Source organism: Dreissena polymorpha, chromosome 12 (assembly GCF_020536995.1).
Source record: "Dreissena polymorpha isolate Duluth1 chromosome 12, UMN_Dpol_1.0, whole genome shotgun sequence".
NCBI lineage: Eukaryota > Metazoa > Mollusca > Bivalvia > Myida > Dreissenidae > Dreissena > Dreissena polymorpha.
In genome coordinates, this window is record NC_068366.1 from 69593149 (window position 1) to 69617331 (window position 24183).

The window sequence follows — 24183 nt, forward strand, 5'->3', positions numbered from 1 at the left end:
TTTAAAGAGGTCTGGAGGTTACACCAGATGTTTTTTGTTAATTTATTTTGGACGTTAAAGTCTAAAATGCACAAGTCCATGTGCAACATATGTGTTGCAATTTGGGATTGCGTTTACCAATTATAATGATCTTAACCTCGTTACAGAGCTTCTTTATTTGACAAAACATTCAGTTGTTTGTTTTTTTTTTGCGGGAGGACAGGGGATAAAATTATTTTTTCATTTAAGGAGATTTTTTTTTCAAAAAAAAAGGAATGACAAATGCTTGATGATCAAATGAAGGGATGGAAATCACTAGCATAATTTGAATGGAAAGCAATCTAATACAGACTACATCTAAAGAATAAAAAATGTAGTGCGCATCCAAGCAAATTAAATATATTATCGTTTATAACAACGTTAAGCTATTGTTGTGAAGAAACACGTGACGTGGTCATACCAAATACATTAATTTTTGAAAACTATCAAATAAAAAAAATATTTGACATGCCGGATGCCAAAACACGGCTGAAAACATTTTTACCTTTAGTTGCATACCAATCTTCCTAAAGAGAAATTTGCCCGGAATAAAGGGGTATCACTATTGAATAAAAAAACACCAGTTTGACATGAATGATTTAAATCATATTTACGACGGAATAATTTATCGATTGTTCTAAAACGATATTCGGGACGTGCAGTTTCACCATATTTATAGTTGGAATTCAAATCTATATATATATTGCGTAACAATTACGATTAAAATCTATTAATAATAAACACATATACTTCTTGATAAACACAATTAACTAAAATATAAAACATATTGTTAAGTGTCATATATTTAAAAAATGTCGTTGATGGGAGACTATTCACTTTGGATTAGTTCTTTGTATGAGTCTAGCAGTCAAATAATTGGTGTCAACTTGTTAAAAAAATGATTAGATTTGTACAATCTTGTAAGTACACATGACCACATTGTGACGAGATTGTAAATGGTTGTGACCTTAATTTAATTGACACATACGAATTACGTTATCAGAACAGACCATACAGTTTATTTGCGACTTGAGCATGTATAGCTCATCGTCAAAAAACCCAAACAATACAGCAATCATAAATACACATGCGTCAAAATAACAACATATAGTCTATGCATTTATTTTTAATATATTATTATGGTGATACTATTATATGTAAGAGAAGGCCCTTATTTGTTTTTACAAAGTAAAGTGAATATCTAAAATCTGTTATTAATTGAGAAAACATTTTTACAGTTAGATTAACACTATTTCAATTCTGAAAAAAAAGGTTCATAAAGCTATATAATTTCGGCTCTAAGTTGAAATGCTTAAATACTGAAATTAGCTAAACGCATAAATATAGATTTACTTGTCTCATTCAAAAATTGTAAAAAATCAAACAAACTTGGTATTTTTCCTGTAAACATCAGGTATAAGTGTATTTTAAATAGTATAATATAATGTACATTACGACCAAATGGTACTCATCTTCAATTTCATGTAGTGTTCAACATTTACATATTCTTTCATTTCTTGGAGTGTTTTGGTGCCTATCAATTTCAATAAATAGAACATGAGAAGAAAATCTAAATTTTGCTATTATGTTCCTTAATTTTGAAGATCCAGTAAAAGCATCGAATAGCTGGCATTGTGGTTTTGGTTTCAAGTCAAACTTGTAACATTTGTTGATTGAATATTAATAGCCATTATTTTAGTTTTTTTTATATCAGGATTTACTTTTGATCCTCAGCATTTATAGTTTCTGCACTACCCCGAGCGATTTACCAATTATAATATTATCATTTGCGAATAGCAACATTATCAATACAATGTCATCAAAACTAAGACCGAAGAGGCGTCATTCTGTAAAAAAGATATCTAAGTCCTGTATAAATAAGGAAAACAACAAACGGGGCATAACTTCATCTTGCCGTGCGTGAAATTGAAAAAGGTCGTGCATTTGACACCCAAACCATTTAAGATATAAACAATACACACAAATACGTCTAAAAACATTGTGAAAAATCACAAACAAAATGATCACGAACACTCAGAAATGTTCAACGATCTGAAAAACGTAATACAATACCTTAAATGCCGCAGTATGCGTGACAATCTTTTATTTCATAATTTTTCCGTGGAAAAGAAGGAAGACTGTGTGCAAAAAGTGTTATGATTTATTAAAGAAACAACTTAACATTGAGGAACAAGTGGTCCGGTTACAAAGAGCCCAACGTATTGGCCCGTTCAACCCCAGCAAGAAAAGGCATATTGTCGCCAAATTCAGCGATTATCCAGTTCGGGAAAACGTACGACGAGCTGCAACAATACCCTAAAGAAGTCGCCGAGAGGCGCCGGCAGCTGGTACCCATAATGCTGCAGGCTCGCAAGGCCGGGAAGGACGCGTATCTCAATGAGGACAAAGTATACATAAACACACAAGTCTACCGTGGACAGTGCTGGGTCAAAAGTGAGAGTGTCGTAGCCTTTCATGGGACGTGGAAGGACTTACGTCCGACAAAAAGCAGTCTATCGATTTTGTAAACTTTCTCTGTGAGTACGATATTATATGCCTTAGTGAATCATGGACAAACAGTAACTCTAGCATTTATATTGCAAGATACTCTAACTCTATACATTCTTTCCGAAAATATCAAAATCACCGCGCTTAACGACCAAGTGGTCGCCTTATTGTTTACATTAAAAGTATTGTTAGAAAAGGTGTAACTCTAGTCCAAAACACAATCGACTGTATTATTTGGGTTAAACTCGACAATATTGTTTTAAATAGGGATGATACTGTATTTATTTGTTTTACCTATATTGCCCCAGAATCATCCCCTGTCCCTAACAAGTGTAATGTAGATATTTTCATCCAACTAGAGCAAGATATTTTTTTGGTCAACGATCGTGGGAAAATATTTGTAGCTTGTGACCTAAATTGTAGAACCGGTAGTAAACCGGATTATATCCAATTTAAACAAAATATAGGTGTCGATGAAGTTATTACCGTTGATACTCCCACCCCTCGGATTTCTCATGATTCTAATTCAAATCGTGTCGGTGATTGTTTACTCGATATGTGTGAAGCGACGAATCAGCTGATAGTAACCGGTTAATTGTCGGGACATTTCACATGCATGACCCATAACGGTACAGCGTAGTAGAGTAATTACTTACACATCGTAATAATTTTGATTTACTTGGTGGGTTTTTGTCATTTTTAAATCATGCGCCGCTATTATTTTCCTTTACAGTGTGCACTGTGTGTCGGAACGTCAATGGTAATGTTGAATCGTAGTATTACATGATAACATAATTATATGATATATCTAATGAAGAATTTAAAAACTATTTTAGTACTCTCATGTCTGGCGGCTACACACACATAAATGACGATTATTCTTACTTTATTCGCCAGTTTAATAATGACCAATACTTTAGTTTGACATTTGAATGCCTAGATAGCCCAATTTCGGATTTTTTTCGGATTACATTTAAAAGCTACATTGTATTAAGATGCTTGGTGTAAACAAATCACCTTCAATCGACAATGTTCTATACGCATATTTTAAGGTATATTTTTTTTTTCTTTTTCATAAGGTATGTTCACCACGAATAGTCCGCCCGCAAAACACAGTTTCCAATCAAATATTAAACTCAAGGTCATTTCCACGTGATAAGGCCTTCGGCAGTATTATTCCCATTCATAAAAAAGTGACCAATCCGACCTTAATTATTGTAGGAGGATTACACTAACACGTTGTTTCTCTGAATTGTTTTCAAAAGTATTGAACGAGCGACTTAATCCCGTTACTTAAAAACATATTTATTTATTAGCTTCTTTGGTTCGTTTTAATTATTTTTTTAGCTAAAAAATGTCAGATCCTTATTCGATTTGAATAAAGAATTTAGAACCTGTTCCTTATTCCTTATTCAAGGGATTGGGTTATCATTAAATAACACAAGGTTAAAATGTATTGCAATGAGAATTTTTAATTTCCAACTTATATATTCCACGATTTTCATCGACATTTAGTACTGTAAATTTATGTTTGAGTAAGAAAATGCTTGTTTCTTATTATCGTATTTAAAATACTAGTTTTTTTAGCGTTTATCGTCAAATAGAATATACAGTAGACATGTAAAAGAACATTTTCATATCACATAACCAAGCTTAAATAACACACCAAGCATCTAAAAATAACACATCCGCAAGTGACCGTCCGAAATACAGGTTTCCGAATAAGGAATTAATTTAACACCCTTCTTTATTCGGAAGTCATTATTTCGGATATTTAAATTCGGATCATTATAGCATATAGCAGCTTTATATTCGTAATTATTGGCTATCTTTTTATTGATATATCTGATACAGTTCTTGAAGTTTTATCTGGCCCTAACCTCTGGAGAACATTATCCGATAGCTGAATATAAGACATATTTAAGGAATTCCATTCCGTTCACATACGTGAACATGAACGCAAGACTGCACCGGAAGCAGCGGTCCAGGTGCCTCGAGTAGACTATAAAGTTTAATCGAGATGTATCGATATTTTATTTAATAATTCAAATTCAAACACCTGCGCGCATACTAGCTGTATAATTGTGTTTTCTTCATAGATTTGTTTAAGCGCGAATACGCGATTTTATGATCATGCAGGTCAACGGTACATCCGGTGTACTTACACCGCGGCACACGATTATTTACCGTGGGGTCTACAAAACGGCGATGCTCTCGATGGTAAACAGTCTTTCGCTCATCTTAGGGTAGCAGTTTCTCTCTGTATTCGTACCGAAGGCCAATATTTCGGACAGTGCTGTCGTCAGTGCGACGTCACGTTAAAGTTGAGACTGTACCGGAAGCAACGGTACAGGAAAGTATCATCGAGATACCACTATATTATGTTTTTTCTTTAAATTAAAAAAAAAACCAAGTCGTGTGCTAGCCTGCTGATATTGAGTGTTTTTATTACAATAGTTTTTCTAATCTTCGATGGAGATTTTTCGCTCTTGGATGCAAACGGTACATCCGGGGACCTTCAACATTGGCGCACAATGAAAGGTCGAAGGGCCGACACAATGGCTCTGGTCTCGGCGGTAACCAGTCTTATTTTTCCGAAGTAAGAGAAACTGTCTACTTTTCCGTATTCAGTCGCGAAAAAGGAACTGAATTAACATCAAAATAAAACTACCGTAAGTAGAAATGTACTGCAATAACTATTGTGAAATCCAACCCACATTTACAATTATTTTAATTGATTAATGTTTCTTTTTGGTTCATTTTAATTTATTCTTAGTAAGAAAACGCCAGTTCCTTATTCGATATGAATACGGAATAAGAAACCAGGTCCTTATTCCTACTTCAAACCAAATAAGGTACTGAGATATCATGAAATAAAACTAAGTAGAAATGTACTGCAATTAATATTTTAATACCTAACCTATATTAAAAATGATTTTCATTGATTCGATTGTCTTTTTGGTTATTTTAATTATTGTTTAGTAATTAAATGTAAGTTCCTTATTCGATTTGAATAAGGAATAAGGAAAAGTTCCTAGTCCCTTATTCCAACCGAATAATAAACTGGGTAATCATTAAATAAAACAAAGCAGAAATGAACTTCAATACATGTTTAAGATACCCAACTTACAGTTATATTGATTTTCATTGTTTTATGTGTCTCTTTGATTCTTTGGAATATATTTTTGAGTAAAAAAAAAGAAAAAAGAAAATGCCAGTTCCTTATTCGATTTGAATAAGGAATACGAAACCAGTACATGTTTCCTTATTCAAACCGAATAAGGTACTAGGTTGTCATGAATTTAAATTAAGTAGAAATGTATTGCAGTAAATATTTAAATATCTTACCTATTAATACAATGATGGTCATTTATATGTGGTACACTTTGGATCAATTGCATTGATGTTTAAGTAAGAAAATGCCAGTTACTTATTCGGCTTGAATAAGGAATAAGGAACTGGTTCCTTTTTCCTTATTCAACCGAGGAGAAAGAACTGGATTGTAAAAAAGAACAAAAATGTTGAAAGGTACTAAATTGAATTTTTATATCACATAAAGGTTAACTTATTGTATAGGCTTTAGGTTTTGTAGATGTGAAGTAGAAAATGCCGGTTCGTTTTAAAAAGATTTATGCAAGCGCGAAGAAGAAACATGAATTTGTAACGTAATACATAGAGTAAATATTTTGTTTAGATTTTCTAAAGAATTTTATGCATTATTTTCTATCCCGCCCTGTATCGAATATGTTATCTACGTCTCTGGTTATTTCAATCACTAAATAAAATAACCGAAGAGAAAAAATCAACTATAGTTTAGTACGTATCAGGTATAGGAGGAATGACGGCCCTGTGTTGCGCACTTGTTGTGTATCGCAACGGTGGTGTCTTTGCACCAACATTGAATATTTTGGGGATTGTTTTTACTTAAAAAATGTTTAACTATTGCTAAATGGACCTTAATACGCCCAAAATTCGGTTGATGTGTTAGGTTATAATGTCAACGATTATGGGAGACATCAATGAAAACTAAAAACTTGTTAACATTTTGACACAGAAACAGATCAATGCTCCAAAACACAGATCATTTGTAAAGTACGTCTTAATTCTTTTTCTTCTTCTTCTTCTTCTTCTTTTATAATGATGGCTATGTTCAATACTGATACATTATGGCCATGCGTGGGGGGTTAAAAAGAAATAGATTGATAGGTTTCCCGAGTTCCTCAATCCACTCAGGAAAATCCTATCAACAGTGATAAAAAAAGGTGCAAAACCTAACACCTTAAGCCCTTAAGACTTAGATATATACATATACAACTGTGCATGTGGTGAGAATATAAGTAGAGTTAAAAACAGGATAAAAGCAGAATCATGTGATCTAAGGAAGGAACACTGATGTAGACAGCACTGATTTAAATCCAGGGATCGTATCAGCGCTGACTACATAAGATGGAAGTGTGTTCCATTGTACAACTGTTCTTGGAAAGAAAGAAAATTTGTGGTAATCAGCTGTACTTGGTGGTATTTGGTATGCCATGTGATGGTGATGGCGTGAGTGTCTAATGTATGGAGTGAGATAGTGAAGGGGATTGACATCAACATGGTTATATACTATTTTATAGAACAAAACGAGTCTAGCTTGTTGTCTTCTTGATTGCAAGGTATTCCAATTCAAATCCTTAATTATATTTGTGACCGTGCCCGGTGTCTTGCTGTAATTATTTGTTACAAATCTGGCAGCTTGACGCTGAACATTTTCAATTTTATCAATATCTTTCTGATGGTAAGGGTCCCACACACTAGAGCAATATTCCAAGGATGGTCTAACAATGCTGTTATATGCTGCTGCCTTAGTTTCCATTTTAGAGGAATGAATGTTTCGTTTTAAGAAACCTAAGCTCTGGCTTGCTTTACTACTAATTTTATTTACGTGAGGTGACCAGTTTAAAGTTGAGCTTACTTCAACGCCAAGATAGGTGGCTTGGTTTACAACAGACATAGGTTGATTGTGAAGAGTGTAGGTTGTTTTTAATGGTTTACGGTTTCTCGTAACATGCATGATATGACATTTTTCTATGTTAAAAGACATCTTCCATTTCAGCTCCCACAATGATAGACTATCTAGATCTCTCTGAAACTGAATAGTGTCAGCCAAAGTTTTTATGGATCTGTACATGACACAGTCATCCGCAAATAGACGGACGTTTGACTTCACAGACGAAGGTAGATCATTAATGAAGAGCAGAAACAGAAGAGGCCCAAGAACTGATCCCTGGGGTACGCCAGAAATTACAGGGGCCATGGTGGAAGTTGCCCCCTCTACAACAACCTGTTGAGTACGGTTACCAAGAAAAGCTTTAATCCAAGAGTGTGTAGTGCCCGTGATGCCATAATGGGCTAGTTTAAGCAACAGTCTACCGTGGTGTACAACATCGAAGGCTTTGCTAAAATCCATGATGGCAACATCCATCTGGTCTCTCTGCATGGTAGAAGCTAAGTCATGGATAAAGCCCACAAGTTGGGTTTCGCAAGACCGCCGGGCTTGAAAGCCATGTTGGTTGTCCACCAGGATATTAAAGTTGTCAAGATGGTCTAAGATGTTACTAACAACGATATGCTCCAGCAATTTACAAGCAATACATGTTAAAGAGACTGGTCTATAATTACTAGCTTGGTACTTTTTACCTTTTTTAAAAATAGGAGCTACAAAAGCCATGGACCAGTCAGAAGGGACAGAACCAGAAATAAGTGATTTGTTAAAAAGAATTTTAAAAATAGGTGCAATTTCATTTGCACATTCCCGTGAGATTCTGGGTTTGATTTGGTCTGGCCCTGCGGCCTTGTAAGGATTCAGTTTGAGTAGGAGTTTCTTAACACCATTTACCGTAATATTCATTGATGGCATGCTTTTATACGGGCTATTACCAAGATCTGGATATGAGCTGTTTGTGTCATTAGTAAAAACAGAAGAAAATTGTTTATTTAAGACTTCAGCTTTTTCCTTGGGGTTATATTTTAAGACCCCATCATCCCTCAAAGGTGCTACACCACAGGAGTCATTTTTTAAGCTTTTTATGAAACCCCAAAAACGTTTAGTTGTCCCATGTTTATGTTCTGTTTCATCACATATTATGTTGTTCATGTAGTCCCAGTAAGAGTTACGAATTTTCTTTTGTATGGATGATCTGATCTTCTTAATTTTTGGAAGTAAAATGTAATTTTAGTCTTTTTCATTTTGCTATAAGTCCGGTCACGTTTTTTCATTAGCTTTTTAATGTCAGAATTCAGCCATGGTAGATGCTGCTTGCCAGAAACGGTTTTAGTTGGTATGTATTTTTCAACAAGTGTGTTAAGACAGACTTTGAATCTGTCCCAAAGCTGCTGGACATTCATATCATTAATATTGTTTACATCTATAAAATTTATAAAACCAGTTTTGATTTCCGACCAGTTAGCCTTTTCAAACAGAAGTATTTTCCGTTTCTCTTTCCGATTTATTCTAGCAGAAGATAAAATATCAGCAAAAGGGATGCAGTGATCACTAAAACCTGGAATGACCTTAACTGTTTCGGCTAAAGAAGGATTAGACAAGAAAAACAGGTCAAGACATTTCTTAGTGGTATCAGAGAGTCTTGTTGGTTCATCAACTATTTGGTCTAATGAATGAGTATCTGCAAAGTTTAAAATTTTGTTACATTCTTCTGGGTGTGAAGCATTAGAGTCTTCAGTTTTATTTTTCCAATTGATTTCCCCAAGGTTAAAATCGCCCCCAATTAGGGTTGTACTATTTAATTTATCAGTCAGACTGATGGTACGATCCAGCTCGTCTATACATGTAAAATCCCTGTCAGGTCGGTATGCACTGCAGACCAGCAGGTCTTTTTTACCATTTTGCTTTATATTTACCCAAATAATTTCAGATGAAGATTTTAATTCCACAGGAGCATGACTTCTAAACTTATTTGAAACCAGTACAAAAACCCCGCCTCCTGTCCTGCCTTTTCGATCATTCCTGTAAACATCGTAATCAGATGGAAACACTTCTGAATTTTTTATTTTAGGCTTGAGCCATGATTCATTACCCAAAACAACATCAGGTTTTACAGTAGATTGGAAAGCCAAATTTTTCTTCTTAACAGACTGACAGTTTACAGTCACAATTTTTAAGTGTTGTACATACTGTGATTTTGAATTGGTAATTTGTTGTGTCTCAAAGATTGAGAGTTTGTAGTTATGCATGTTTGTTTACTGACTGGTGTGCTACAGTGTAAGGGTGCTTGCTGCCCAGAGCCTGGGGATTGCATACATGTAAGGACGGATGAGTTGTCTGTACTGACATGTGATAATGAATGATCTGATTGCATAGACTTTGTGTGATCAAAGAAAGTAGAGTTAAAATGAAATACACCACAGTTTGTACATTGCCACGGTTCATTTGAGTGATCACAATGATACTGATATGTAAGTGAACTCATGCCCTGACATTCTGCATGAAACCATGTATTACAGTCTTCACAAAAGACTCCTCTATCTGGATGCCATTTAACTGCTAAATTGCAAGTGCCACATAAGTCTGAACTTACTGGACCTGGATTTGATTCTGTATTACTTCCTAATAGGATGAGTAGTACACATAAGTAGAATAAAGTGAGACGGTTCCTGCCAAAAAGTTGCCTCTTTTTTCTAGTGAGCAGACTTGAACACAGCCCGAAATACAACTTAAGATTTGGATTTGGTTTATGATGGTTAATTAACTGGAAAACTTGGTTCAATAAAGCAACTGCATGCTTTGTCGGTATCTGTTTAGCAAAGTTTAACCAAAGACTGTGACTGTGAGATGGGTCTGTCACTTCATGAATATTTTTCATGTAACTAGATGCAGGGTCTTGTAATATGAAGAGGGATAAGCAATAGCCCCAACACACACAGAGTATATGCAGACATAATTGTCTTCAGGTATCGTACAAGTACGAAAATTTAGAGGTCGAAGAAAATTTTGAAGGTCGCGAAAATACGTGACAGAAGAACAAAGTGTGGGCCAAGATCTGTTATGGCAGTAAGAATGGAAAATACTGGCACACTCTGTGTAAGTTGCCTCAATACCTGATCTTACAAAGAGGTTTAGGGTTTCTCTGCTGAAAAGAATAGTTAGTAAGTGATTTTTTTTGTTTCTTAAAAGAAAGGTGAACCCCACGCAGGTTACACTCCACTATTCTTAGTTGAGATCATATTTTGATTATATATTACACCATGCAATATAAACTCTTTATGCTGTGTGCTCATTTAAATTTATTCCGTACTGCATTCCGTAATGTTATTACATCAATTACATTTGACGTAAAACTGAAAAACAATGTACAGAAAACTTGTAAAAAATGAATAAACACGGAAAGCCTTCATTCCATTATTTAAGAAAACTTTATAAAGGACAACCATAAAATATAACATTCCTAATCTCTTAGACAATAAAAAAATTGTGTTTGACTACTATAATGATTTTATCAAATGCATAAGTTGAAAAAACTACAACAATAGTTTTGGAGTTTGGAATATGAGATGATAACAATCGCAAATGCACATATGCACACCCCTATTAACAATCCGTGCACATTTGAATGACACACGTTGAACAGTTTAGATGAACGCCTCCGGACAAGTGTCTGGTTATGGTCTGACTTACCGACAAACCCACGGACAGATAGACAGACAGCCAGACAGCCAGACAGACAGACATAAAGACAGACAGACAGACAGACAGACAGACAGACAGACAGACAGACAGACAGACAGACAGACAGACAGACAGACAGACAGACAGACAGACAGACAGACAGACAGACAGACAGACAGACAGACAGACAGACAGACAGACAGACAGACAGACAGACAGACAGACAGACAGACAGACAGACAGGCAGGCAGGCAGGCAGGCAGGAAGGCAGGCATGCTGGCAGGCAGGCAGGCAGGCAGGCAGGCTGGCGGGCGGGCGGGCGGACGGACGGACGGACGGACGGACGGACGGACAGGCGGGCGGGCGGGCGGGCGGGCGGGCGGACGAACGGACGGACGGACGGACGGACGGACGGACGGACGGACGGACTGACGGACGGACGGACTGAAGGACGGACGGACGGACAGACAGACAGACAGACAGACAGACAGACAGACAGACAGACAGACAGACAGACAGACAGACAGACAGACAGACAGACAGACAGACAGACAGACAGACAGACAGACAGACGGACAGACGGACAGACGGACAGACGTTTATGGTAAATCTAATACAACGTATGTAGCGGGGGTATGATGTAAATTGCATTTCATTATTTTAGCAAAAAGTGTACTCATACTACGCAAAAGTAAGTGAATGTTACTTAATTAAAATTTCGGTCGATGTATTAGGAGACTACCTTTATACTATATTTTACTTCAGAATTTTGTAAAACAGCGTATTTAATGATGTGTATTTCGATTTCCAGGAATTAAATGTTGACGACAGATGAAACAATCCGAATATTCCGTAAAGATAATCGAAAGAGCTGTATAGAAACAAAAAGTCACGATGTCAATCCTGCTTAAAACTGCTGTTAATATTATGGAATTGCACACCCATATGAATCACAGTTACCGCAGTGCTCCAGTGGACAGTTGTAAGGTCAGATCGGACCGGGTGAAACCATGACACTGTAGTTATCGCCAAATCGTGAACAGACCAAAGCTGGGTATGATGGCTCATAATCACGCATCACATCATATCGAAGACTAAAATATTGTGGAAGTACCAGAATCAGTTACGGGTAACCAATCATGGAATTCGTGGTGGATCGCAAAAACATGGCATCAATGGTCTCTTTCACTTGTGCTTTTCTGTATCGCATAAAATTTTATGCTTAATCATTTATTATTTATGTAGCAGATAAACTCAAAACAACTTGTAATATTGAAGGTCGGTCCGCGGTCATCTGGCTTATCATCTTTCTTTAAGTGTACTTTATTCAAGAGTAAAATGATTTTCATACTCGAGATCAGTACAAAGGGTGCATTTCCTTTCTTCGAAGTATATTATTGCTAGTGGTTAATGTGATCGACATGTTTCATCTCTAAGTATATGTGCAGAGATTTTAAGACTTGAGAGGGCAAATGTGTAGTTAGACAGTTAAATAGTTACACAATTAAATGGGATTGGAATAGCAAAATCTGATTACAGTACATACATTGTAAATCTACTTGACTCATTTAATTTGAATGCCCATCTTTGTATAAGACATCAGTAACTATGGTATTTTTAACATCAAACAATATATCATCATCCCCAACAACTTGGTATGACAACAGCTCATTAAACCCACACCTTGTAAGCTCATTCAAGATACATCCATGTTTTTCGGATTGAAATAAAACTACATGTGCATGATATCATTAACAATTCAAACATGTTTTACCGTGTTGATGTTGAATATCTTTAGCCAATGCATGTTTAATACCTTTAGCCAATATCTAATAACCTTTAAACAATGACTAACTCATAACAATTCTTTTTCCTGGTTTTTCCCGGATTACCAAATATAAAGTTATTCTGCATTTGTCTTCTAAATCCTAACAATTCTTTACAATATTTAAATGTAGTCTGACAGTGTGTGAATTATTTTGAAGATCTCAAATATCTGGACCATGCCTTAAAACCGAGTGTTTTAGATTATCTGAATTTTCTAACTTGTGTTGTATCGCAACATTATACAGTTTTGATAAACACTGTACCACAAGATTTCTAGAGCGGAACATACGTAACGCTTTATTAGGCTTGGCATTCTTAAGGTCTATATAAAAATACACTGTGATAATAATACCGTCAAATGCATTTAATTACGCACACCAGGTGTAAGCGTTAAGTATGTAGGTCAACATTTACATCAATATGTATATTCCTTTGAGCTAATGACTTGAAGCTTAACAATTAATCATATATTCCATACTGGGTCGAATGCAAAATAAGAACATTTGTAGAAAACATTGTTTTTTTAGAGTGTCTTCTGTCAAAATTATCAAATATGCACTAAGCCAATGCAATCAAACAAATAAATTCGAGTATCGCTTTGAATATTTAATCAACTTAACCAGATTTGATGTATAATTTTGTATCATTAAAGCCTTAAGCTCATTGGGACATATGTCCACTGGACGTCGCACTGAACATAATTAAATTGTGTAGATTAGTAAAAGTTAGTAATCACCAGCCAGGAAGCTTAATAAAAATTAATAATATTTTTAAAGTAAATTAATAAATGGATTCTGCAGTCACGTTACTTTGTCACGCTATGAACAAAGAGCACGGCGGTGGATTCAAAAAGTCCACTTAACGTTACAATCTTCCCATGCAAGGACATCATTATCATAGATCAAATCATTGTCTCTCATCGTCCGACACAATATTTCGTTGTCACACAGAAGCATTCTCCCGGTTTGGGTCCTAAAGTTGTCGGACTGATGTACTGTTTTTCTCCCATGTACTACATTTGATCGATTAGCTTACTGTTTCTTTGTTAGCCTGGCATTAATACTCATGGATCGTTCGGGGTACGGATATAGATTCATTTTTAACGTTTTGTTTGTTGTTTCTAATGAGCTGGCCGGATTTTCATTTAGTCCAGTTGGCATGGGTTGCGGCACGCTGGCGTCAGGTGGATTGAATTTACCAAGACAGCAGAAAAATAATAAATTGTTAAACTAATACACGGAACCAAAATAAGAAGCTAGTATGAGGCCAAATGTTTTGAAATTCCCCCTCCCCGGTCATTCGTCGCAAAGATATACGGTGGAATTCTGTGACATAAAAATTACCCAATACGCAAGCGGTAGCCTGTCTTCCTCGGTAAAGATTGTTGATACCCTGCCTTCCTTGGTAAAGATTGCTAATTCCCCTGCTTCCTCGGCTAATATTGCTGATACCCTGCCTCCCTCGGTAAAGATTGCTGATACCGTGCCTTTCTCGGTAAAGATTGCTGATAACCTACCTTCCCCGGTAAAGATTGTTGATACCCTGCCTTCCTCGGTAAAGATTGCTGATACACTGCCTTCCCCGGTAAAGATTGCTTATACCCTGCCTTCCTCGGTAAAGATTGCTGATACCCTACCTTCCTCGGTTGAGATTGCTGATACCCTGACTCCCTCGGTAAAGATTGCTGAAACTCTGCCTTCCTCGGTAAATATTGCTGATACCCTGCCTTCCTCGGTTAAGATTGTTGATACCCTGCCTTCCTCTGTAAAGATTGCTGATAACCTGCCTTCCTCGGTTAATATTGCTGATACCCTGCCTACCTCGGTTAAGATTGTTGATACCCTGCCTTCCTCGGTAAAGATTGCTGATACCCTGCCATCCTCGGTTAAGATTGCTGATACCCTGCCTTCCTCGGTTGAGATTGTTGATACTCTGCCTTCCTCGGTAAAGATTGCTGATACCCTGCCTCCTTCGGTAAAGATTGCTGATACTCTGCCTTCCTCGGTAAAGATTGCTGATACCCTGCCTTCCACAGTTAAGATTGCTGATACTCTGCTTTCCTCGGCAAAGATTGATGATACCCTGCCTTCCTCGGCTAATATTGCTGATACCGTGCCTTCCTCGGTTAAATTGCTGATACACTGCCTTCCTCGGTTAAGATTGCTGAAACCCTACCTTCCTCGGTTAAGATTGCTGATACCCTGCCTCCCTGGTAAAGATTGCTGATACCCTACGTTTCTCAGTAAAGATTGCTGCTACCCTACGTTCCTCGGTAAAGATTGCTGATATCCTGCCTTCCTCGGTTAAGATTGCTGATACCATGCCTCCCTCGGTAAACATTGCTGATACTCTGCCTTCCTCGGTAAAGATTGCGGATACCCTACGTTCCTCGTAAAGATTGCTGATACCCTGCCTTCCTCGGTAAAGATTGCTGATACCCTACCTTCCTCGGTTGAGATTGCTGATACCCTGACTCCCTCGGTAAAGATTGCTGAAACTCTGCCTTCCTCGGTAAATATTGCTGATACCCTGCCTTCCTCGGTTAAGATTGTTGATACCCTGCCTTCCTCTGTAAAGATTGCTGATACCCTGCCTTCCTCGGTTAATATTGCGGATACCATGCCTACCTCGGTTAAGATTGTTGATACCCTGCCTTCCTCGGTAAAGATTGCTGATACCCTGCCATCCTCGGTTAAGATTGCTGATACCCTGCCTTCCTCGGTTGAGATTGTTGATACTCTGCCTTCCTCTGTAAAGATTGCTGATACCCTGCCTCCTTCGGTAAAGATTACTGATACTCTGCCTTCCTCGGTAAAGATTGCTGATACCCTGCCTTCCACGGTTAAGATTGCTGATACTCTGCCTTCCTCGGCAAAGATTGCTGATACCCTGCCTTCCTCGGCTAATATTGCTGATACCGTGCCTTCCTCGGTTAAATTGCTGATACACTGCCTTCCTCGGTTAAGATTGCTGAAACCCTACCTTCCTCGGTTAAGATTGCTGATTCCCTGCCTCCCTGGTAAAGATTGCTGATACCCTACGTTTCTCAGTAAAGATTGCTGCTACCCTACGTTCCTCGGTAAAGATTGCTGATACCCTGCCTTCCTCGGTTAAGATTGCTGATACCATGCCTCCCTCGGTAAACATTGCTGATACTCTGCCTTCCTCGGTAAAGATTGCTGATACCCTACGTTCCTCGGTAAAGATTGCTGATACCCTGCCTTCCTCGGTAAAGATTGCTGATACCCTACCTTCCTCGGTTTAGATTGCTGATACCCTACGTTCCTCGGTAAAGAATGCTGATACCCTGCCTCCATCGGTAAAGATTGCTGATACTCTGCCTTCCTCGGTAAAGATTGCTGATACCCTGCCTTCCTTTGTAAAGATTGCTGAAACCCTGCCTCCTTCGGTGAAAATTAATATATGCTTTTCCCGTTTTTTATCTACATTGCGTTTTTTTGCATACTAAACAATTAACATTTATATAGTGTGAATACAATTTATATATGTTTTTCCTTGTCTTATGTTTCAATTTATTTTTAAATACATGTTAATTCAAATTTAGCAATAAGTCGTGCTTTATTTTCAAAGTTAGCTTGTTGACTGCAATGTCAGTCAATAGAATAAAATTAAAAAACGATAAACACGATTTGTTAGAGTATTGCACGAAGTGGAATATAACGGTCAATGTCGACAATATTTTTTTTATAAAGGCTATTTCAAGAATGGACATAGTTGGATGTTTAACAATAATCCAAATGCAATCGTGTACAATGTTTATTATTTAAGAATAGTTATCAATACATTATAAGACAAAGCGCTTAAGGCGTTGCACGCAGTATTTACTGTTACGAAATATTTTAATGAACTTGTTAAAACAATGTTTAATCTGTTTGATGCCCATGTAGTCTTGATTCTAAATTTTGGAAGCGAGGTGTGGGGAGTTATTAAAGCTGAAAATATTGAGCGAGTCTAACGCAAATACTGTAAATTGCTTTTAAATGTAAACGCTTCTACAAGTTCAAATGCTTTGTATGCCGAAGTAGGTAGATACCGTATCCCGGTCGTATGCAAATATATGTCGATATTTATAAAGTTTACAGGGTCAAAGTTTACAGTGTTGAACGATGATTTAGGGGATTTCGTTCTGACAATATAACGACATTTTGTACAAGGCTTACTAAAACATTCGTTTTCGTTGTGGAGCGCAGTACACCGATCTCCTTTGCGAATTAAAATCCTAAACTTAACTACTAATCTACATGTTCTTTCATTTCTTGGAATGTGTTGGTGCCCACATAGAACATGAGAACACATTATCAATTTAGGTATTATGTTTCTAAATTTAAATTAAGTCTAAATAAATGGATCTTTTAAAAAATGGGTTTTAATTTCTTGTACAAAAATAGTGACGAAGAGTCATTTACATCAAATCTCCATTTTTCAATAATCAAATCTTGTAATATTTTGCGGAACATTACAATAAATCTGTTAACATTAACATATTCTGGATATAACCAAACGTCATTAAAACCCGATTCTTACAAAAGTTTCCGAACGTTTGATGCCCATGACTTGGTGAGGGTTATCACATGCTTCAAATACAGTTAGGCGATTTTAGTTATCAAATTACTCGACGGTGATGAAAGTAAACAACAGATTTGTTGACGGTTTTCTTTCATTAAAAAAAATTAAATCTGACGTCTACAGTCTTGAATATTGACAGCACAAATACCATAGAGCCAAGAGAAAGAGAGAGAGAGAGTATTTATTTAAAAGAAAGATAGATACAAAGGGGCTTATTGAGGGCAAATACACGTAACTTCTTTACGAAAGTAAAGTGTAAGTCAGCACTTGAGCAGACATGTTATGGGCTTTGTTTTCCTCTACAAAAATCACGCAAGGTTTCTTGGTATCTCCTGAATATCCTCCTCACTATGCATATCCTGACAGGACTGCGATGATGCGCAGGCTTGGCTGGAGCTACGCAGGTTACATATTGCATAAGACCCATTTTTGCCTGACGCGGGTCTTTAAAAATCTCATTGCGTATTGTAAATTAAACATCAAACCACGATGCCACACATGTGTGGCTAGTTAATTAAACGATTTCCTCTTTATCATGGACACTTTACTATTTCAGTTGTTTTGTGTTACAATACTAGACAAATGACATTTACTTATATGTTTTCATTCTTTTCTTTCCCTAAAATTCGCTGTATTTGATATCTTGAAAGCAACAATTTGTTATCAACATACGGCATTAATTGATTGTACATTCCGTCTTTCCCTGACGATTTACTGACCCAGCACTGACCCTAAAAGTCATGGCAATCGGGGATGGAACTTACCGGTATTGCGTTATTGTAACTTTGCAAACATGTGTTTCATAAAAACTTGCAGAGAGTTGTTTGCATTTCTCTCTCTCTCTATATATATATAGAATAACAGATTTTATACATATATTAAAGAAACCGGACTTGTGAAATAACTGTTGTATATACAAATGAACTGTTTACCGCTATACGATCAACATAGATATTTATTTCTGATATTTGAAACCAGATGAACTGAAGATAATATTATATATATTATTAATACACGTTTACTTGAAAGGAACGTCTTTGTTCATTTATTATCCCGTTTCAAGAGTTATGAAGATCCTGAGTACAAAGAAACGTTAAGTCGTAGGGTTACAAAGGTCATCTAAGGTGAAAAGCTTGTTTAAACAGCTTTGCTGATAAAAGAAACGTTATCGGGTGCTTTTTATGCGATAACTTTGAAACTAGATAGGTGTTTTCACCAGTGTCGACGGGAGACATGTCAAGTTGCTGGCTATCAATAGCTCAATTTAAAGGTCATCGACTATCTTCCTATGGAGACATGATGTTTAAAAGCCAATACCCACTCTTTTTAAAGTGGCCTTTTCACAGATTTTGGCATATTTTGAAGTTTGTCATTAAATGCTTTATATTGATAAATGTAAACATTGGATCTTAAAAGCTCCTGTAAAAAAATCAAGAATAAAATTAAAAAAAAGGAAAAAAAGAAGCCGGTACCAGGGCTCGAACCAGTGACCCCCGGAGTCCTGGAGTTAGTCTGAAGTAAAAATGCATTATCCCTCTCGGCTATTCCATCGTGTATACACAGATTAAGTATTGTATACCTTATATAAGCAATCTTCGTAGTTTCGTAAATTTAAACAACAACAACAGCAGAACTCACCAAATTATTTATAGTTTTTAGGTTTTCAAATCGTCAAACGATACATATAATGGCTATATTGGACTATGGTAAATGTTCAGTAATAATGTTTTCTCACAAATATCATAACAAAAACGAAAATTTGCGAATCTGAGACAACTTTTTCAATTTTGTCAATTTACCAAACCGTGAAAAAATCCCTTAAAGTTTATATATATATTATATATATATATATATATATATATATATATATATATATATATATATATATATATATATATATATATATATATATATATATATATATATATATATATATATATATATATATATATATATATACGTTTGTTTGAGTATGTCAAAATAATTTAGTATATTAGTTAACGCATATAATTGCTTTTCAAATTAAAAAGACACTTCCCCTGGGACACGACTAGCAGTGGCGAGAATTGTAATGCATAGCTATAATCATGAGCTGAACCCATAATTGGACTTTAGTGCTAACACATTTTCGTATTTTAGTAGGCGTGAAATCGAGCAAATAATGTTTTCTTCAATATAACATTGTTGCTAAATAACTATCTGCTTTAAAAGAAGAAATGTTTTATGTTGAGTACATACTTGCATTTAGGGGGAATGGCCGTTCACATGCCCCTTTAAGGTGTTATATGTATCACAATTTCTGAAAATGTCAAATGCTTAATTTTGAATTAGTTGGTAGAGTAAACATTGCTCCTCTACAGATGACCTTGGTGTTTGCAACGTGTTTGTTGTCGGTTATCTCGGTAGCCATGGTCCTTGCTCAGATGGCGCAGATGTCGGTTCAGCTTGTCCTTAATAAGCCTATGCAGTGCGCTCAGGCTAATCAGGGATGACACTTTTGGCTGTACTTGATTTTCTTCAAGTAGAGACCTCCTTCAATCTAAAAAATCTATGAACTCTGATTGTCATCTGTGACATGCATTAAGGCCCGTTTCCCAGACCGAGGCTCACATAGTTATGTTGTATAAAGGCGGCTACGTGGTGGCGCGGTTGATAGACGAGGGAGATACTAAGCCAACTACACCGATTGGCTTTCCTGTTTGTCGCAACTTCGAATTTCAAGTGAGTGTGTTAAAAGAAAAAAAACATCAATTGAACTCTGTTGCAGTTATGTTAATTCAATTTTGACAAAAGTTTAAGTTTGTGAATATATAATTTAAAAATAATAGAAACGTAATAAGTTGCTTATTCTAATGGGAAGCTGTATTCTGGAAACATTATCTCTTGTATTATTAAAACATAATTTCTAACTCGTTTCTGTAGTGTTAATGGCAGTACCTATCTCACAATCTGCTCTTATGAAAGTATATATTGGAATTAAAGATTTTTTATGCATTGTAGGATTTCCAACAACTAGAATTGCATCTAGGTTAAGATATGGGACCGAAAGCATCATTCTACTTTGCCTTGTGTCTTTTTGGGGCACAATGCTTTAAGACGACATTCATAGCATCCGGAAATATTTAATACATTGTATTTCACTTTTAGATAAAATCATGTATATTTGGAGCACCAAGCTTTGTTTAAGGAATTATTTTTAAGTTGTTAATTGATTGATTATGATCTATAATGGTGTTGTTAGTTTACTTAATGGTAATCGAACATCATGAATGCATGTTAAACCTAAAGAAAATACTTGTTTGTTCGTTCCTGTACGACAAAATGCACCCACTTAAAGAGTCGAAATGACGAATACAATCCATCTTGGGTTTTTAGTTGTTTAGATTGGGTAATTTTAACTTGTTATGATACGCAAGATTGCACATTACCGGCGGGACAATTTAAGAGGTGTGCAAGATTGGCATTGATTATAATGTTAATGGTTACGCAAACATGACTGAATGTAAGCTGGGTCGAACAAGCAATTCTTGTACTTAAACAATGACTTGTGTATAAACTGTTAAATAGGTCAACGGATGTACATTCTGTATTGTATTGTACTAAATTGTGAGATACATATAAGGATGAATTCGGCATAAACATACAAGATATGCATTGACTCTATTGCATTCTTGATGACTTTTGCGTGGCGTTACCAGGAAATATCACAATTAATTTTGATATTGCTTCGCAAGGTTCGATTCAGTTTATTTATCTATTTTTGATATTTTAAAATCTGACCGCTAATATTTTGATCAAAAAATAATTTTTCATGAATAGTGTAGTATAAACTGAAACATACGTTTATAAGTTATTAAATGAACACGTATTTGGTGAAACGTTCAAATCAGATTTTATAAAAACACAAAACAAAACAATTTTTTAATAATTTCATGCTTAAATTATGCATCCGCCATGTTTTAAATGTTTTATAAATAATATAATTAATGGATAGGATAATAAAGTCAAATAGTTCAAACGCAAATAAGAAACTATTAAAATGTTTCTAGACGAGATAATGTCTTTCGAAGGTACTTTTCTACCAAAAGTAAATATAATCAAGAAGAAAACGTGTGATACAACCTCTCACTGTCGGGTCACCAATTGATTTCATGGACCTTTCTACGCTTAAACAAACAGTGATTTTGCAACGATAAATAAATCCTTAAGCTCATATTATAAACCGCACCTATTTATAAGATCTACGGTATTCAAATATGTGTTCAGAATAAGTTATTAATACTTCTATTTATGCCTCCGGTAATTCTTTCCGTACGCAGACGAGCGGCGCATCAAAGAAACACAGGTTCCACAATTTTTCAGCGAAGATATATGACTTTAACAAGATATTAATGTTTTTATTATATCATTGCATTTCAATTTTCCTTACATTACGATGCCTGATATATTGTTGAAACCATATCAAAAGGATCTGTTATATCATTCAATGTTTGGAGGTACGTCATATTACTCGGAGTTTACTATAAAGTCACAGTTTTCGGTACAATAGAAACAGATTCAACAGCACTGACAATTCGATATCAAAATGTCATATATATTGAACATTAGAAGCAACAAATACAGCAAACAACCCATTTTAACCCCTATTAAACAAATATAAAACGCAAGTGCTCATAACGTCAATATTACCACGTCAAACGTATAAAATCATATTCATTACCGCGAAAAATGCAGCTTCGTAGCGCTTACAATTTATTGCTTCTTTTGAAATTGGGACGTAGAGATATGATAAACAGAAAACATGTTTCTGCCTGATCGTTTTGTTTTATATCCTGCCCAACACGAATGTTATTCTAATCATCGCCTGATATGCTACAAAACGATCAGGCTGAAACCAGTTATTCTCTATAGGAAAAGTTCATGTTGCATGTTATTTTTGTCTTATTCGGCAATAAAGTCTTGTCATATGTGTGTTTCCACGGCTGTTTGTAGTTTTCAAGAGCGCTACTTCTTACAGCCGGCAGATCGAGACATTGCAACATACTAGACGAATACATAGTTGCATAGACATGTCGACGTTATTTCCCCTTTAATATCGACATGTGTTTAAACAAGACGCATTCACTCCTTTGAGAAGTTATCTATAAAGTCACAGTGATAAATTGGTAAACATATATGCAATACCACAAATATGTTTTTCGATTGACACAGAAACATTAGAAATATACGCCAGAAATCATCTACTGTAACCATCTAACACATAGTTTTTTAAGATCATTGTGATAGTTTTAATTGTCATATCACCATTTTGTTTGTTAACCTGTGATTCCACATTAACCGTCAATATGCTTCATAACAAATTTATGTTGTAGGAATGCTTAAATTGAATAAAAGAAATGTATGACGTGTAATTTTGAAATACTTTTGAATAATGAGGATACGTGAAGTTGACGTCCCTGCCTTTCTTCAATGCGCCCGTCAGTTTGCACGATGAGATTCGAAATAATTTCTGTTATTTATAAAGGATTTTCACATTAATGAAATCCGGGTAGATGAAAATCTGGTGTCAAATTTTGAAACATTAGAAAAAGTGGCTAATGTCGGCTCGCAAACAATGTATGCGTATTTATATTATTTCGTAGAAAGCATACGTGGTGTACGGTTAATAGTACAGTAACAAGTTAAAATACATGCACACAATCAATATTGATATATATTATTATAAATATTTAAATGCTTTACCAGTTGTGCATGTTTATGAGCGTAAACATTATTTTTAATTGTTAACAGACATGTATATATATATATATATATATATATATATATATATATATATATATATATATATATATATATATGCATTTTCGTTTTTCAGCATGCACTTTTAGGTAAGACTCCGAATGTGTATATGTTTATGCCCTGTTAAAGATCGGGTCAATACGACCCAAGGCAGCCAGACTCGCTATGCCTATTGGTGGAGAAAGAAGAAGTCCCAACAAATGACGTTTGAAATCTAGGCGAATATTGAAATCCAACAGGTTACTGCAATTTTGATTTCGTTACTCAATATATACACATTCATGAGAAAATACTAGGGGCTGTATAGTCTATGAACAAAAAGTTAAGTATTTTCACTCGCACTTGAGCACTCGCGATTTTGTTTTCGCACTTTACTTAAAATAATATTTCCCGGTACTACCCCAAAAGTAGAATTAAATTATATCAAACACGCAACGTGTTAAATAGGCTGCACCATTAAGAGAGTTACACATATTTCAGCATGTGGTCCATGGTTGTTGAAAAGAAAATCATTATAACACTGAAATTATGCACTAAAGTCAGCAAATCGTCACAATAAAACGCACATCAATAAAACTAGGGTAAACCGGTGATTCACAAAATCAGGGTTAAGGTGTGAATGCCGTATATACTTGACTGAAGTACCGAATAGTTATTACTATATTCATATAACACTTTTATTTATACAATTGTTTTACAATCGGCAAACATAACACAAAACTAGTAGAGAGTGTAATTAACAATTGATACGTACACTTATTCTTATCAGTTTTTAA

At 35.6% G+C, this 24183-nt stretch overlaps 1 protein-coding gene across 1 annotated transcript; it reads left to right on the forward strand.

Annotated features, from left to right (window-relative positions):
- Positions 1-2375: 2375 nt before the first annotated feature.
- LOC127852708 (mucin-4-like) lies at positions 2376-16286 on the forward strand. The gene is made up of 4 exons (XM_052386660.1): positions 2376-2426; positions 14432-15145; positions 15419-15952; positions 16047-16286. Exons 1-4 carry the CDS (start codon positions 2376-2378, stop codon positions 16284-16286), a joined length of 1539 nt encoding a protein of 512 aa, XP_052242620.1.
- The last annotated feature ends 7897 nt before the right edge of the window (positions 16287-24183 follow it).

What these genes read in the sequence shown, in the direction of transcription:
- LOC127852708 (XM_052386660.1), top strand. Translation starts at nt 2,376, where the DNA reads ATGCTGCAGGCTCGCAAGGCCGGGAAGGACGCGTATCTCAATGAGGAC. An exon ending in CGTATCTCAATGAGGACAAA is followed by an intron (nt 2,427 to 14,431) that starts GTATACATAAAC and finishes TCCTTGGTAAAG; the next exon opens with ATTGCTAATTCCCCTGCTTC. An exon ending in CTGATACCGTGCCTTCCTCG is followed by an intron (nt 15,146 to 15,418) that starts GTTAAATTGCTG and finishes TTCCTCGTAAAG; the next exon opens with ATTGCTGATACCCTGCCTTC.